General features: G+C 46.0%; 1 protein-coding gene across 2 annotated transcripts in view; it reads right to left on the bottom strand.

The window, feature by feature from the left end:
- The window catches only part of CALCOCO2 (calcium binding and coiled-coil domain 2), a 100,129-nt gene that overhangs the window by 10,583 nt on the left and 76,286 nt on the right, over positions 1 to 13,260 (bottom strand). The window contains exons 12-15 of one of the 2 annotated variants that reach the window (XM_073683524.1): positions 11,167 to 11,274; positions 9,193 to 9,288; positions 6,624 to 6,719; positions 1,359 to 1,454 (exon numbers count right to left, since the gene is read on the bottom strand). In XM_073683524.1, the coding sequence (XP_073539625.1) occupies positions 1,359 to 1,454; positions 6,624 to 6,719; positions 9,193 to 9,288; positions 11,167 to 11,274 (396 nt within the window). The remainder of the gene's footprint in view (positions 1 to 1,358; positions 1,455 to 6,623; positions 6,720 to 9,192; positions 9,289 to 11,166; positions 11,275 to 13,260) is intronic. The other variant, XM_073683525.1, reaches the window with a different exon arrangement.

Below are 13,260 nucleotides of genomic sequence, written 5' to 3'. Positions count from 1 at the left end.
TGAGAAGATATGCCAGGTGGATCATGCGCACACGGGCACAGGGCCCCACAGGTTTTAATGTTAAATTTGACATGACAGGTTTTTTTATAATCCATGCTGAGTGTGTTTTTAATAAGTATATGATGACACTGAGGGATTTTTTGGGTTAATCTTTTTTGACTCTTTCATGAGAAGTGGGGGTGATTGTTGTAATGCACTGACATAACCTTGAGGCAGGATCCACGATTTAAGTTGGATTCTCATCATTTCCCCTCACTCCAGGACTCGAAGCACAGGAGGCGCAAAACCTGCCGTCGTCCACCATGTGTCCACATAATTCTCCTGCTTCCATGTTTTAATCAATACACAATAAAAAAAACTTTTAAAAGGATGAGTGCAATCTTCTCTTTACTGGCAGTACTCATCCTTCTTCCTCCATACACAGTGAGTGGAGTTGATACCAAAAAGATCTATTTTGGTCTCATCTGACCACATGAACGTCTCCCATGCCTCCTCCAGGTAGTCATTAGCAAACTTCAAAAGGGTTTGGATATGTCTTGTTGTGAGCAGAAGGACCTTGCGTGCCCTGCAGGATTTTAATCCATGACGGCATAGCATGTTAACTAACAGTAACGTTTGAGACGGTGGTCCCAGCTCTCTTCAAGTCATTGATCAGGTCCTCCCATGTAGTTCTGGGCTGATTCCTGACCTTTCTCAGAATCATCCTTACCCTCCGAGGCGAGATCTTGCATGGAGCCCCAGACCGAGGAAGATTGACAGTCATCTTGTGTTTCTTCCATTTACTAATAATTGTGCCAACAGTTGTTGCCTTCACACTAAGCTGCTTGTCTATTGTCCTGAAACCTATCTCTGCCTTGTGCAGGTCTACAATTTTGTCCCCGGTGTCCTTACACAGCTCTTTGGTCTTGGCCATGGTGGTGAGGTTGGAGTGTGATTGAGTGTGTGGACAGGTGTCGAGTTCAAACAGCTGCAATTAATACAGATAATGAGTGCAGAGCAGAAGGGCTTCTTAAAGAAAAACTAACAAGTCTGCGAGAGCCAGAAATATTTCTGGTTGGTGATCAAATACTTATTTCATGCAATAAAATTCAATTTAATTATTTAAAAATCATAAAATGTGATTTTCTGTTTTTTATTTTTAGATTCTGTCTCACAGGTGGAGTGTACCTATAATAAAAGTTACAGACCTCTCCATTCTTTGTAGCTGGGAAAACGTGCAAAATTGGTAGTGTATCAAATACAGTGGGGAAAATAACTATATACATACAAGAGAGGTGCAGGATGATGAAATAAACAAGATGACATGGAATAAAATATCAGAATCCTCTGCACAAGCTCTGCTTCTATAGCTGTAATACCTTCTGTGTTTCCTTCAAGTTCTGCATTTCTTCTTCGTGGACTTCTACAGTAGTTCTTAATACAACAATTTCTTGCCCCTGTTGTCTACACAAGTCCTGCATACAACAAGAAGGACAAGTATTGTTACGGAGCTCTATGATGTACACCACCACCATTTCTGAGACAACGTAAACCTAAATGATTCAGCTGACACATTTATTACAAGTTCCATACTGATCTTGGTCACTATCGCGATTAGGCAAAGATGTCAAACTCATTTTCACCAAGGACCACATCAGAGTTATGGTTGGCCTTCGAAGGGCCACTTGAAATTGTAAATCCTTGTGCAGATGTCTGTGCAACACATTATGGGAATGGATTGTAATGCATGGACTGGCCATGGTCTATAAGAGGGCTGTCCCTGGGTAGTAGCATTAAGAGAGCTCTGTCTGCTCTGATTCAAAGATGGAACCATACAAATGGGCTGGCTAAGTTCTCAGCCTTTACCTTTTGGGCTGGCTGGGATAACCGTTTGAGCAGGCTAGCTGGGTTCACTGAAAGATGGCCCCTGTTCCTTGTGCTGGCACTGCCCCCTCTACTAATCCCTGGCTGCATCCGCTCAGATTCCAAGATCGCATCATCTCCGTGCCAGCTCACCCCCTCTGCTAAGCACTGACGGTGTCGAAGTAGAAGGCAGCCAGTACTTAGTTTAGGGAATGGCACCAGCCCAGGGGATGTGTGCCATCTTCTATTTTGAGCTCCAGTGCACACTTCAACACTGCTCCAACGGGCTCTCCACCTTCCCCATACGAATATCTGGTTGGAGCAGCGTTGAAGAGTGTCCTAACCTTGGGGGCCACTTAGAATGACATGACTGGCCAGATTCAGCCCGTGGGGCTTGAGTTTGACACCTGTGATATAAGGCCTCATTCAGACTGTAACATACCTGGCGGCGTCCTTGCATGGTGGTCCATCTCCCACTGTGCAAGAGCGCGCACTTGATCTCCAGTCCAGAATGTCTCTCTGGCTTCCCTCCATGCTGTCTGTTTGTGTCTGTTTCTGCTGCTTAAGGGCGGCGCCCGATCACTTCCTGCTTTTTGTACCTGCTGTGGGCACACCCCTTGTGCGTCCTCAGCCTATTGCTGTCTGTCACCTGGTATATAGCTCAGCTGCTCCAATCAATCCCTGCCTGAGCATAGTGTTTCATTCAGTGTGTGCTTGCACTCTGAAGGTGCCAGGTCCCGTTCTGTGTTCTCTTGTCTGCCTATCCTGGAGGCTGTATTTCCAGGCCTGTCTGAACACGCTCCTAGCCTGTTCCTCCCGCCTTCTAGGGGCTGATTACCTAGACCCGCTCCTGTATCTTGTCTGTCCTGTCTGAACACGCTCCTAGCCTGTTCCTCCCGCCTTCTAGGGGCCGATTACCTAGACCAGCTCCTGTATCTTGTCTGTCCTGTCTGAACACGCTCCTTGCCTGTTCGTCCCGCCTCTCTGGGGGCAGTATTCCCAGACCCGCTCCTGTATCCCGCTGCAGTGTCGGTCTCCTCCGTACACTCAGTTCCAGTCTGAACTCTCTCCTATCCTTTACCTGTTTTGCCTCTGTCCGTTCCCTTCCTTTTTCTGCAGAGTCTGAACTCATACCTAACTCCTGCTTGTTGTCTCTGTACTCCCGTTTGTGAGTTTGTGGTCCACTCGCTACTTCACTGCAAGTACCCTGTGGGTATCTGGCTCTGCCTTTCCCTTCCTGTCTGTTCCGTGTGAACTGAGCCCTGTCCCCCCTGCTCTGGCTCCTTTGCTCACCGCTCCGGCGGTTCTAGCCTGCTCTGGCTCCTTTGCTCACCGCTCCGGCGGTTCTAGCCTGCTCTGACTCCTTTGCTCACCGCTCCGGCGGTTCTAGCCTGCTCTGACTCCTTTGCTCACCGCTCCGGCGGTTCTAGCCTGCTCTGGCTCCTTTGCTCGCTGCTCCGGCAGCCTTGCTCCGCTCTGACCCTTTTGCTCACTGCTCCGGCAGCCTTGCTCCGCTCTGACCCTTTTGCTCACTGCTCCGGCAGCCTTGCTCCGCTCACTGCTCCGGCAGTCTCGCTCCGCTCTTATCCTTTTGCTCACTGCTCCGGCAGTCTTGCTCCACTCTTGCTCACCGCTCCAGGCGGCCTCGTCCTGCTTTACTCTTGCTCACTGCTCCGGCAGTCTCGCTCAGCTCTGACCCTTTGCTCACCGCTCCTGGCGGCCTTGTCCTGCTCTACTCTTGCTCACCGCTCCAGGCTGCCTCGTCCTGCCCTGCTCTCGCTCACCTCTCTGGGCGGCCTCACTCTGCTGTGTTTGTCCGCCACATCTGTGGTTCTGTTCCTGAGTCCCAATGTGTACTGGGTCCTATCCCGCCAGTGTCCCTACCTGCTAGTGCCTCCCTGTCTGCACTCTAGCTGTGCTTGCCTGTACCCCTCTGCCTGTATTGTTCCTGAGTCCCAGTGTGTACTGGGTCCTATCCCGCCTGTGTTCCTACCTGCTAGTGCCTCCCTGTCTGCACTCTAGCTGTGCTTGCCTGTACCCCCCTGCCTGCATACCCGCCTGCCTGCATCCCAGTCGAGCCAGCCTATACCCACCAGTCTGTGTGCCAGCCTACCAGTCTGTTCCTGTATTCCCCTGTGTGGGTCAACAGCCGTGTCCAGGGTCTGTCCTGGAGTAGCACCTGGTCCCTCTGCTCTGTTCCTCCTTGGTGCACTGGCGTCGTATGCCGTCGTGCGACCCTGGTCGGATCGGGCAAATACCTAGTTACGCCCCTCCAGGCATTCACTCTCCGGCACGGTCCAGTGGAATCACTACAATCACACGCACACGCCGCTCAGCCCGGGCGTGTGCATTACACAGACATCTGTGTTGCACATGTTATCGGTTTTTTTTCAATGATTCAACATGTATCCATTATAATCTATGGTGCTAATCACATGTCCATAATGTTTCTTCGCAGACCGTGTCTCCTACCAAAACCCAGGGAGACATGTCCTTTTTTTTTCCTGGCAGCACAGAAGAAGAGGGCTAATACATGTCTATGGGTCCGTGAAAAACACGTATAGTGCACCATTAGCATCCATGTGCTATAAGTATTTAACATTGTTGCAAAGGAGCTTTATAAGGATGGATAAAAAAATAAAATAAATTAGACACTGATGACACACTGATCCAAAACACTGATAAAAAATGGACACACAGATGACACAAGGTACCATTTTTTCATGTGCATGTCTAAACACACGTGAATAAAGCCTTACAGTGCCAGTTGTAAACATTGAAGTGGCATCTAAATTGCACAACATAGTTATACATTAGTGTCATTTTATGTAGAGAAGCCTTTCCCCAAAAAGAAGAAAACAGGTTCTCTAGTGCCCCCTTTTGAAAGCTGCCTCCCTGTAAACGAGTGTCTGACCCTGACAACTGGGAACAAATTTGGATTTTCCCTTAGATTTGGCAAGGGGAGGTATTCAATGACCCTTGATGTGGTCTTCTGCTCCTAAGGAATGGGGAAACATTTGTTGGAGGCCCTTCTTCCCATGGAGATTACACTTTTTTTTTTATGCGGCACACTACAGTCATGGCCAAAAGTTTTGAGAATGACACCAAAATTATATTTTCACATGATCTGCTGGCCTCTGGTTTTTATTAGTGTTTGTCTGATGTTTATATCACATACAGAAATATAATTGCAATTATATTATGAGTACCAATAGGTTATATTGACAGTTAGAATGAGTTAATGCAGCAAGTCAATATTTGCAGTGTTGCCCCTTCTTCTTCAAGACCTCTGTAATTCTCCCTGGCATGCTCTCAATCAACTTTTGGACCAAATCCTGACTGATAGCAGTCCATTCTTGCATAATCAATGCTTGCATTTTGCCAGAATTTGTTCGTTTTTGTTTGTCCACCCGTCTCTTGATGATTGACCACAAGTTCTCAATGGGATTAAGATCAGGGAAGTTTCCAGGCCATGGACCCAAAATCTCTGTTTTGTTCCATGAGCCATTTAGTTATCACCTTTGCTTTATGGCAAGGTGCTCCATCATGCTGGAAAAGGCATTGTTGGGCGCCAAACTGCTCTTTGACGGTTGGGAGAAGTTGCTCTTGGAGGACATTCTGGTACCATTCTTTATTCATGGCTGTGTTTTTAGGCAAGACTGTGAGTGAGCCGATTCCCTTGGGTAAGAAGCAACCCCACACATGAATGGTTTCAGGATGCTTTACAGTTGGCATGAGACAAGACTGGTGGTAGCGCTCACCTCTTCTTCTCCGAATAAGCTGTTTTCCAGATGTCCCAAACAATCGAAAAGGGGATTCATCAGAGAAAATGACTTTGCCCCAGTCCTCAGCAGTCCACTCCCTGTACCTTTTGCAGAATATCAGTCGGTCCCTGATGTTTTTTCTGGAGAGAAGTGGCTTCTTTGCTGCCCTCCTTGAAACCAGCCCTTGCTCAAAGAGTCTCCGCCTCACAGTGCGTGCAGAAGCACTCACACCAGCCTGCTGCCATTCCTGAGCAAGCTCGGCACTGCTGGTAGTCCGATCCCGCAGCTGAAACAGTTTTAAGATACGGTCCTGGCGCTTGCTGGTCTTTCTTGGGCGCCCTGGAGCCTTTTTGACAACAATGGAAGCTCTCTCCTTGAAGTTCTTTATGATGCGATAGATTGTTGATTGAGGTGCAATCTTTCTAGCTGCGATACTCTTCCCTGTTAGGCCATTTTTATGCAGTGCAATGATGGCTGCACGTGTTTCTTTAGAGATAACCATGGTTAACTGAAGAGAAACAATGATACCAAGAACCAGCCTCCTTTTAAAGTGTCCAGTGATGTCATTCTTACTTAATCATGACTGATTGATCGCCAGCCCTGTCCTCATCAACACCCACACCTGTGTTAATGGATCAATCACTAAAACGATGTTAGCTGCTCCTTTTAAGGCAGGACTGCAATGATGTTGAAATGTGTTTTGGGGGTTAAAGTTCACTTTCTGGGCAAATATTGACTTTGCAAGTACAGTAATTGCTGTTAAGCTGATCACTCTTTGACATTCAGGAGTATATGCAAATTGCCATTACAAAAAATGAAGCAGTAAACTTTGGAAAAATTACTATTTGTTTCATTCTCAATACTTTTGGCCATGACTGTACATATTTTTTTCCTGCACTTGGATGAATGAAGAGAGCCTGACCTCGGGCTTTCCAAAATAAAATATTTAGTATATTTTCCACACCATTCCTAGCCTTCTGATATGTAGACGGATGTGAACCCCATACAAACATTCACCTGCTGCTCGGCCAGTTGCAGTTCCAAGCCCAGAACCTTATCTTCAGCACACGTAAGTTGTGCTCTCAGTTCATGCTCTGTTTTTTCGGCTTGCATCTGTCCCCGAAGAAATCATGAAATTAAAAATCATTAAGTAAACATTCATGTCAAGTCACATCCATATTTGCTGCTGCACTTGACTCATTAACATTGGCTGACAGATAAACCTATACCTGGACTGAATATACCCCATCAGCTGCATGGCGGCCATCAAACCAGGGATGGATAAATAGCAGTTACTGCCGATTTTTGGTTGTTTTCTGTTGAGGTCTATAAAATGTAAGCACTAAAATATTGGTTCTTGCAATAGATTATTCAGCTTGCAGATTCTTCAATACCTGTTCTCAAACAGCAGAGGTCCTCTCTCTGTATAGTCCTCCAGTGTGATCATTTTTGACACAGAAGAGAGATTCTTGTTCTGCATGATTTCTAATTATTCACCCTTGCTTTAAAACATCTGATCCTCTCACTTCTGTTACAAAGGGACAATAGTTTAGGCTGCCACAAAATGGTTCTCGGTGTGCTCCTGTTTTGACTTCCTCCTCCATGTAATGCATACAGCAAATTCTATTTTCTCCTTAAACTAAAGCTTCTAGTAGTAGTAAAAACCTTTGTAAAATGGTAAGTTTATTGGACTGTGCCACAATTTCTCACAAATTTTGTATGAAGCCCCTTGCCGTCTATAATCAGAACTAGCCTGGAACCATAACATGGTGACTTACCTTAAGTCTAATGGATCAATTAACGAGCTTCAATCAGCTATATACGAGTTACACAGGCTAACGAAAACTGAACAATCATTATTATGATCATGTTGTTGACTGCACATTCCCTATTTATATCAGGCAATGTGCTGCCGATAACAGTGATTTTTATGCCATCAAAAAAGCGTATTCATTGGGTGATTGCTGCCATGTTTACACCGTGTCAATCTGGTAACTCGCACACCTTCTCAGCGCCTTTCTACTTACTGTGTTCACCGCTCTGCTCCTTCCCGTGTGAGGCTGTCTCACTGAATTGTCTCTTGCATCACTCCCAGCACTGCTGCATCTTCCTGCTGTCTCCACCTGGCTATAGGGAGGCGTGGCCAGACTCCGCAGGAATTTAACCTGCTGTGTCCTGCAGAGTTTTCCTTCCCTGGCCCATCCCCTGCCAGCAGGGGATACATTAGGCTGCTACTCCCATCACACCTTGCCTGAAATTAGGTTCCTAGTTAGTGTGTCTGTCAAGGTGCATTATAGTGTTGTCCCTCCTGTTACTGACCCAGCTTGTTTCCTCGTTCTGTCTAATCTCTCCGCTCTTCACCCAGTCTTCATATATTGAACCTATGCTGCCCACCCCGACCTCGGATTGTCTGACCACGTCTCTATAGTCATCCTCTGTTCCTCAATTTTGTGCCTCTGACCTGTAGGTCAACTTCTGCAGGGCTGGACAATGCCCTGTAGTGGTATCTGGTGGCTATCCTAAGGTCCCAGGCCTATTCTCACCATCAGAGACTATAGTGAAGACCAGGTAGTCACCTAGTTACACCCCTCCAGGGCAAGCCCAGCCAGTGGTGCAGTGGGTCCACAACCACCGCCGTCACACACGGGCAGATAATTGAGAGTGAGCATTCTTACAAAAGCTCGTTCAATGATTACCGGCTCATCTAAATGTGTCATTACTGAAAACAGTAATGAGTCATTGCTGATCATGGTTATGAATAAAAACAAGCAAGTTTGAGATATACTGACATTTAAACCCAAGCAACTGTTCATAAGATCTACTGAGGAACAGATGAGTAATATAATCAGCTGTGATTTTTTTTTTCCTCTCTCTCACGGTACTCATGGACATTCATAAAACTTGGTCAAACCTGCCGATTTTAGTGAAAACTCTGATGCCAACTGTCGAAGAAGAAACAGTAATTTGCCATGTTGAATTTCTGCACGCCTGATCTTTTGTTCCCACAGGAGATAAGTCGCTATTCACATTTCCATTTGCACATTTCGTTTGTCTCGTCTATTTAGAGGAGCAGAGAAATGGAATTCTCGTGCAAAAAGGATCCAATGCATAATTGATGTGAACGAAAGCTGAGCGAACCTATTGGTTATTATGTTGTCCCCTTGAGTTCTGTTTTAGAAAGTGATACAAAACTTAAGTAAAAGTTCTGCGTACTGCTTTTTTTCTCCATTTTTAAAACTGAAACAAAACACAACCTAGACGGACACCATAATGATAGCTTATGCAATGGATCCTTTTTGCACAAGATTTCCATTTGTCTGTTCAGCTAAATGGAAATGTGACCGTAGCCTAACAGTCATTTAATGTCTATATCACCTTAAAGCAATGATGCATGAGCCCTTGGGATCTCCAACAGTTTACCTAGTGACCAATTTACCGATACTAAAAATAGAGATAAAGTCAAGCCACATTGAATCCAAAAAAATATTTAGCTAGAGTAATGTTCGATATTATGTCTCTTCTCTTCCAATTATGTTTCATCATTCATTTAAAGCTTTGTAATCAACCAACCTACAAATGAAATTACCTTGCTCGCATCTTTCATTTCTTTCACCTCACCCTCCAATTTAGCAATAGTTGTTTGTAAGGTTTCTATTTGTTTCCCTTTAGTTCCATTTTCACCCTGAAGAAATAAATAAATGGAAAAAAATAAAATAAAAAATGCGTTCATTATTACTTGTCAATCAGTAGTATAAGTGTGCGACGTAGCATCCTCTGCACACACTGCCGCCATTGCTCGCCAGAATGTACAAGACATACTGCCCAGACAAGGAGCACACGGCAGAAACGTATGCCGAACACGTCTGCTGGGCTTTCCTATACAGTGACCCATAATCAGATGCATTCCTTCCAGACGGAGGCCAAACAGTCACAATGTTGGCCTCTATCTGATGAATAGAGGCCTATGGCAATGTTAACGTCTACACCAGGAAAGCGTTCGGCAGACTGCACACACACAGAGAACGATTCTCTTAGTCTGTCTGCTGTTTACAATCTTTTTTTTCTTTAGAAGGGACCCCCAAAAATAAACTGATCAATGTTTCTCCCACTGCTGGATGTTCAGTTCACTTGCTGCATCAGTACATAGGAAATAAAGCATTTCATAGAGCCCATTCAGGGGCAGACATACCATTGGTGCTACTGCACACTGACCCAAGATATAAGGGGGCTCACTGCCACCTCCAAAGCAGGTGGGATTGTGCGTTATGATGAGCTATTGGACTGAAAATGGCCCATATATTGTTCTTGCACAGGGGCCCATACATTGTTCTTGCACAGGGGCCCATACATTGTTCTTGCACAGGGGCCCATACATTGTTCTTGCACAGGGGCCCATACATTGTTCTTGCACAGGGGCCTTCCTTTGTCTGTATCCACTTTCCCATTTATACCTCTGCATAGATGGGTCATGTTCTCTTCAGAAAAAAAATTCACAGCCAGCGTGAATCAGACATTATTATTGCCAGGTATGTTTTACGCTGAAACACAGCAGCGTTTCAACATACTTTTAGAAGCTGGCAAAAGACGATGCATACTGATGATTAGTCCAAAAGTCCCCGGTGGCTTTTGCCCACTCTGGACTTCTGGTCTGATTGTCTCCCCTTATATGCACAAATGGGTTAAGGCCATAGAGTAAGAGCTGCAGCGTATCAGAGTAACAACATTTACAATGTGTCAGTGCCCGAGTCATACTGTCTGTAGTTCTAGCAGCATGAATCAATTGTCAGGTTCACTTTAAAAGGGATGTTCAAAGGTAAAGTAATTTTCATTTTCAATTCCTATCTATTTGATGCCATAATATAAACCATTATGTAATATGCTTTCATTAAAAATTCCTTACTGTTCCCTCACTACACTAACTGCTATTCTATTTTTTCCCCTAATTCCTTTTTTGACGACACTTCGTTTGAGAATCCCAGTGCATGCCAAGATACGCAAAGAAACGTCACATCATCAGGGGGCAAGTGCCTGCGCATTGTGCGCTTTGTTGCCGGCTCAGATCAGCAGTAACAAGCCAGCAACAGAGCGGTGTCAGCATATCAGATGGCGGGGGCAGCGGCAGTGACCTCTGCCCCCTGATGATGCTTCCTTTCAGTATCCCAGCATGCACTAGGATTCTCAGACAAAGCAACATTAATAAGGAAGTGGGGAAAAAAAAATATATAGAAAAGCCGTTATACAGTGTAGTTGGAGGAAGGATAGGGGATTTTTAATGCACATATATTAGAAAATAGTTTAGATTATAGCATCAAATAAAATAGACAGGGAATTAGGATGAAAATAACTTTAGACCACTCTTAAGTCTCTAAGAAAGGACCCCCCCTTCTGGTATTTAAAAAGGAGACTGAATCCCTACCTCAGAACTTTTTTTTTACCACTCAGCGCTTCTGCGTTTCACATCATACATAGACTCTGCTAAGGTTGTTTCATCTGTGCCGCTTCAAGAGGTTGAATGAAAAATACTGACTGACGACAATTTATTTCTTTGATGTCACATTACCTCCAGAAAGTCCACCTGCTTGCTCAATCCAGCCACTGTATCTTCTGCAGATCGAAGCTCTTCATTCTTCTGATCCAAAGTACGCTCTAGACCCAAAGCCTTATTGAACTGATAACAGATGAAAGGAGGTTATTTAAAAAAAAAAAAAAAAAAAAAAAACACACACACACACACACACACACACACACACACACACACACCACCCACCTCTGACATGTCCTGCATTACAATGAACGCTGAGTGGGTCATTTCCAACTATACGAGAGGGATGTAATCTGATGGCATCACCAATGGTTTTGAGACCTACACTTACATATGTATATACTGTAACCAGTGTGACAGTGTTACTGGTTTTATATGTGAGGGGAGGTATGTGTCACTCAGGATGCTCTCCTGTGTGAACTAAGACCTACTTTATTTTTCTGCCAGCGTGTTATATGCTGGTAGATTTACTCTGTTAAAGGGTGTGCGGTTTTATGGGAATGGCAAAGAGGGCGGGACGCCATTCCCCCTACCTCCCCTCAGGGTGTGGCTGAGCAATGAGTAAAAGCTCAGTCCCTTTTTTTTTTTCCTCTGGAGTGTGGTCTGGAGAGGGAAGTCTCCAGACAGTATTGTGGAAGCTGCAGAGCTTTTCACATGGACTTTAGCAGTGCAGTTTATGCTACCGAGAGCGGGCGGAACCCGCTCATCTATGGACTGAGTTATATTTTCTTTTGTTTTTTTTCGTTTAACCCAGAGGGGTCAATGTTTGTTTTTCCTGTGAAACCTGCATGAGTTTATGGCTGATAATAAACCAGCAGAGAGGAAACCTGAGAACGTGTGTCCTGAGTCTGCCTCCAGGAGAGCCGAGCGAGTCGACTTGCCACAGTTGGTGTGAGAGTGCGTGCAGGATTCCAGGAACACGTGTACCTGCTACAAAGACAGCCAGCCAGAGAAGTCCAGCAGCATGGAGGAGCTCGTTAAGCACCTGGTCCAGGCCCAGCAGAGCATGCAGCAGCAACACCTGCAGGCCCAGCAGAGCATGCGGCAGCAGCACCAGGAGAGTATGCTGCAGGCCCAGCGGAGCATGCAGCAGCAGCACCAGGAGACAACCAAACTGTTGCTTCAGCAGATCCAGTTGCAGCAAAAGTCACAGCAGCAGCACCAGCAGGAGGCGCAACAGCAGATACAGCTTTTGGCGGACGCCATCCAGAGCAGGGCAGCCGCCCCACCCCCAGGGCCGACTGATGATTCTCACGTCAGGAAGGCGGTAAGGCGGGCCATGCAGAAGATGACCCCTGGGGATGATGTAGAAGCATTTCTGACTGTTTTTGAGAAGGTGGCTGATCGTGAGAGACTTCCTCCAGCACAGTGGGCAGAGGTTCTGGCGCCATATTTATCAGGTGAACCCCAGAAGGCGTATTTTGACTTGGCGCTGAAAGATGCTAAGGAATATGCCAAACTGAAGACAGAGATCTTAGCACGTCTAGGAGTAAATATGGCGGTAAGAGCCCAGCGAGTTCATCACTGGGCGTATGCTAGCAACAAACCCCCTCGCTCGCAGATGTTTGACCTCCTGCATCTTGTTCAGAACTGGCTACAACCGGAGTCCTCCACTCCGGCCCAGATGGTTGAGCAGGTGGTGATTGACATGTTCATGCATTCCCTTCCCAAGCCAGTACAGACCTGGGTTGCCCAGGGTGATCCCCAGAACGCAGATGACTTCATCGGCCTGGTAGAGAGGTACCAGGTAGTCGAGAGATCTCTTGGGAAACCGGATGCAGTCACTTCTCTCTACTGGGATACCCAAAAGGGGACGGGTTCACCACGGAAGGGGTCTAGAGCCACCACTGGGGGACGTCCCACTCCTACTAAAGGTGCCTTTAGAACAGTTGGTAAAGATATAGTTTGCTGGCGGTGTCACAACCCTCAACATGTAGCCGCCAGGTGTCAAATATCCCCTGAGCCCATGGACTGCAGCCTAGGCAGACGGGTCTCCTATTATACCTATCCAGCCAGTAGCGTGGACTGTCAACCCGGCGAGGGGCCGCAGGCGTGTGCAGTGTCCATCAATGGAGTAAAAGTGCTTGGGCCTCGGTAGATGTAAAAATTCTA

Source organism: Phyllobates terribilis, unplaced genomic scaffold (genome assembly GCF_046119375.1).
Source record: "Phyllobates terribilis strain yellow unplaced genomic scaffold, ASM4611937v1 Scaffold_5__5_contigs__length_657084704, whole genome shotgun sequence".
Classification (NCBI taxonomy): domain Eukaryota; kingdom Metazoa; phylum Chordata; class Amphibia; order Anura; family Dendrobatidae; genus Phyllobates; species Phyllobates terribilis.
Note: the sequence above shows the minus strand (reverse complement) of the source record. Positions and strands in the feature narration are given on the sequence as shown.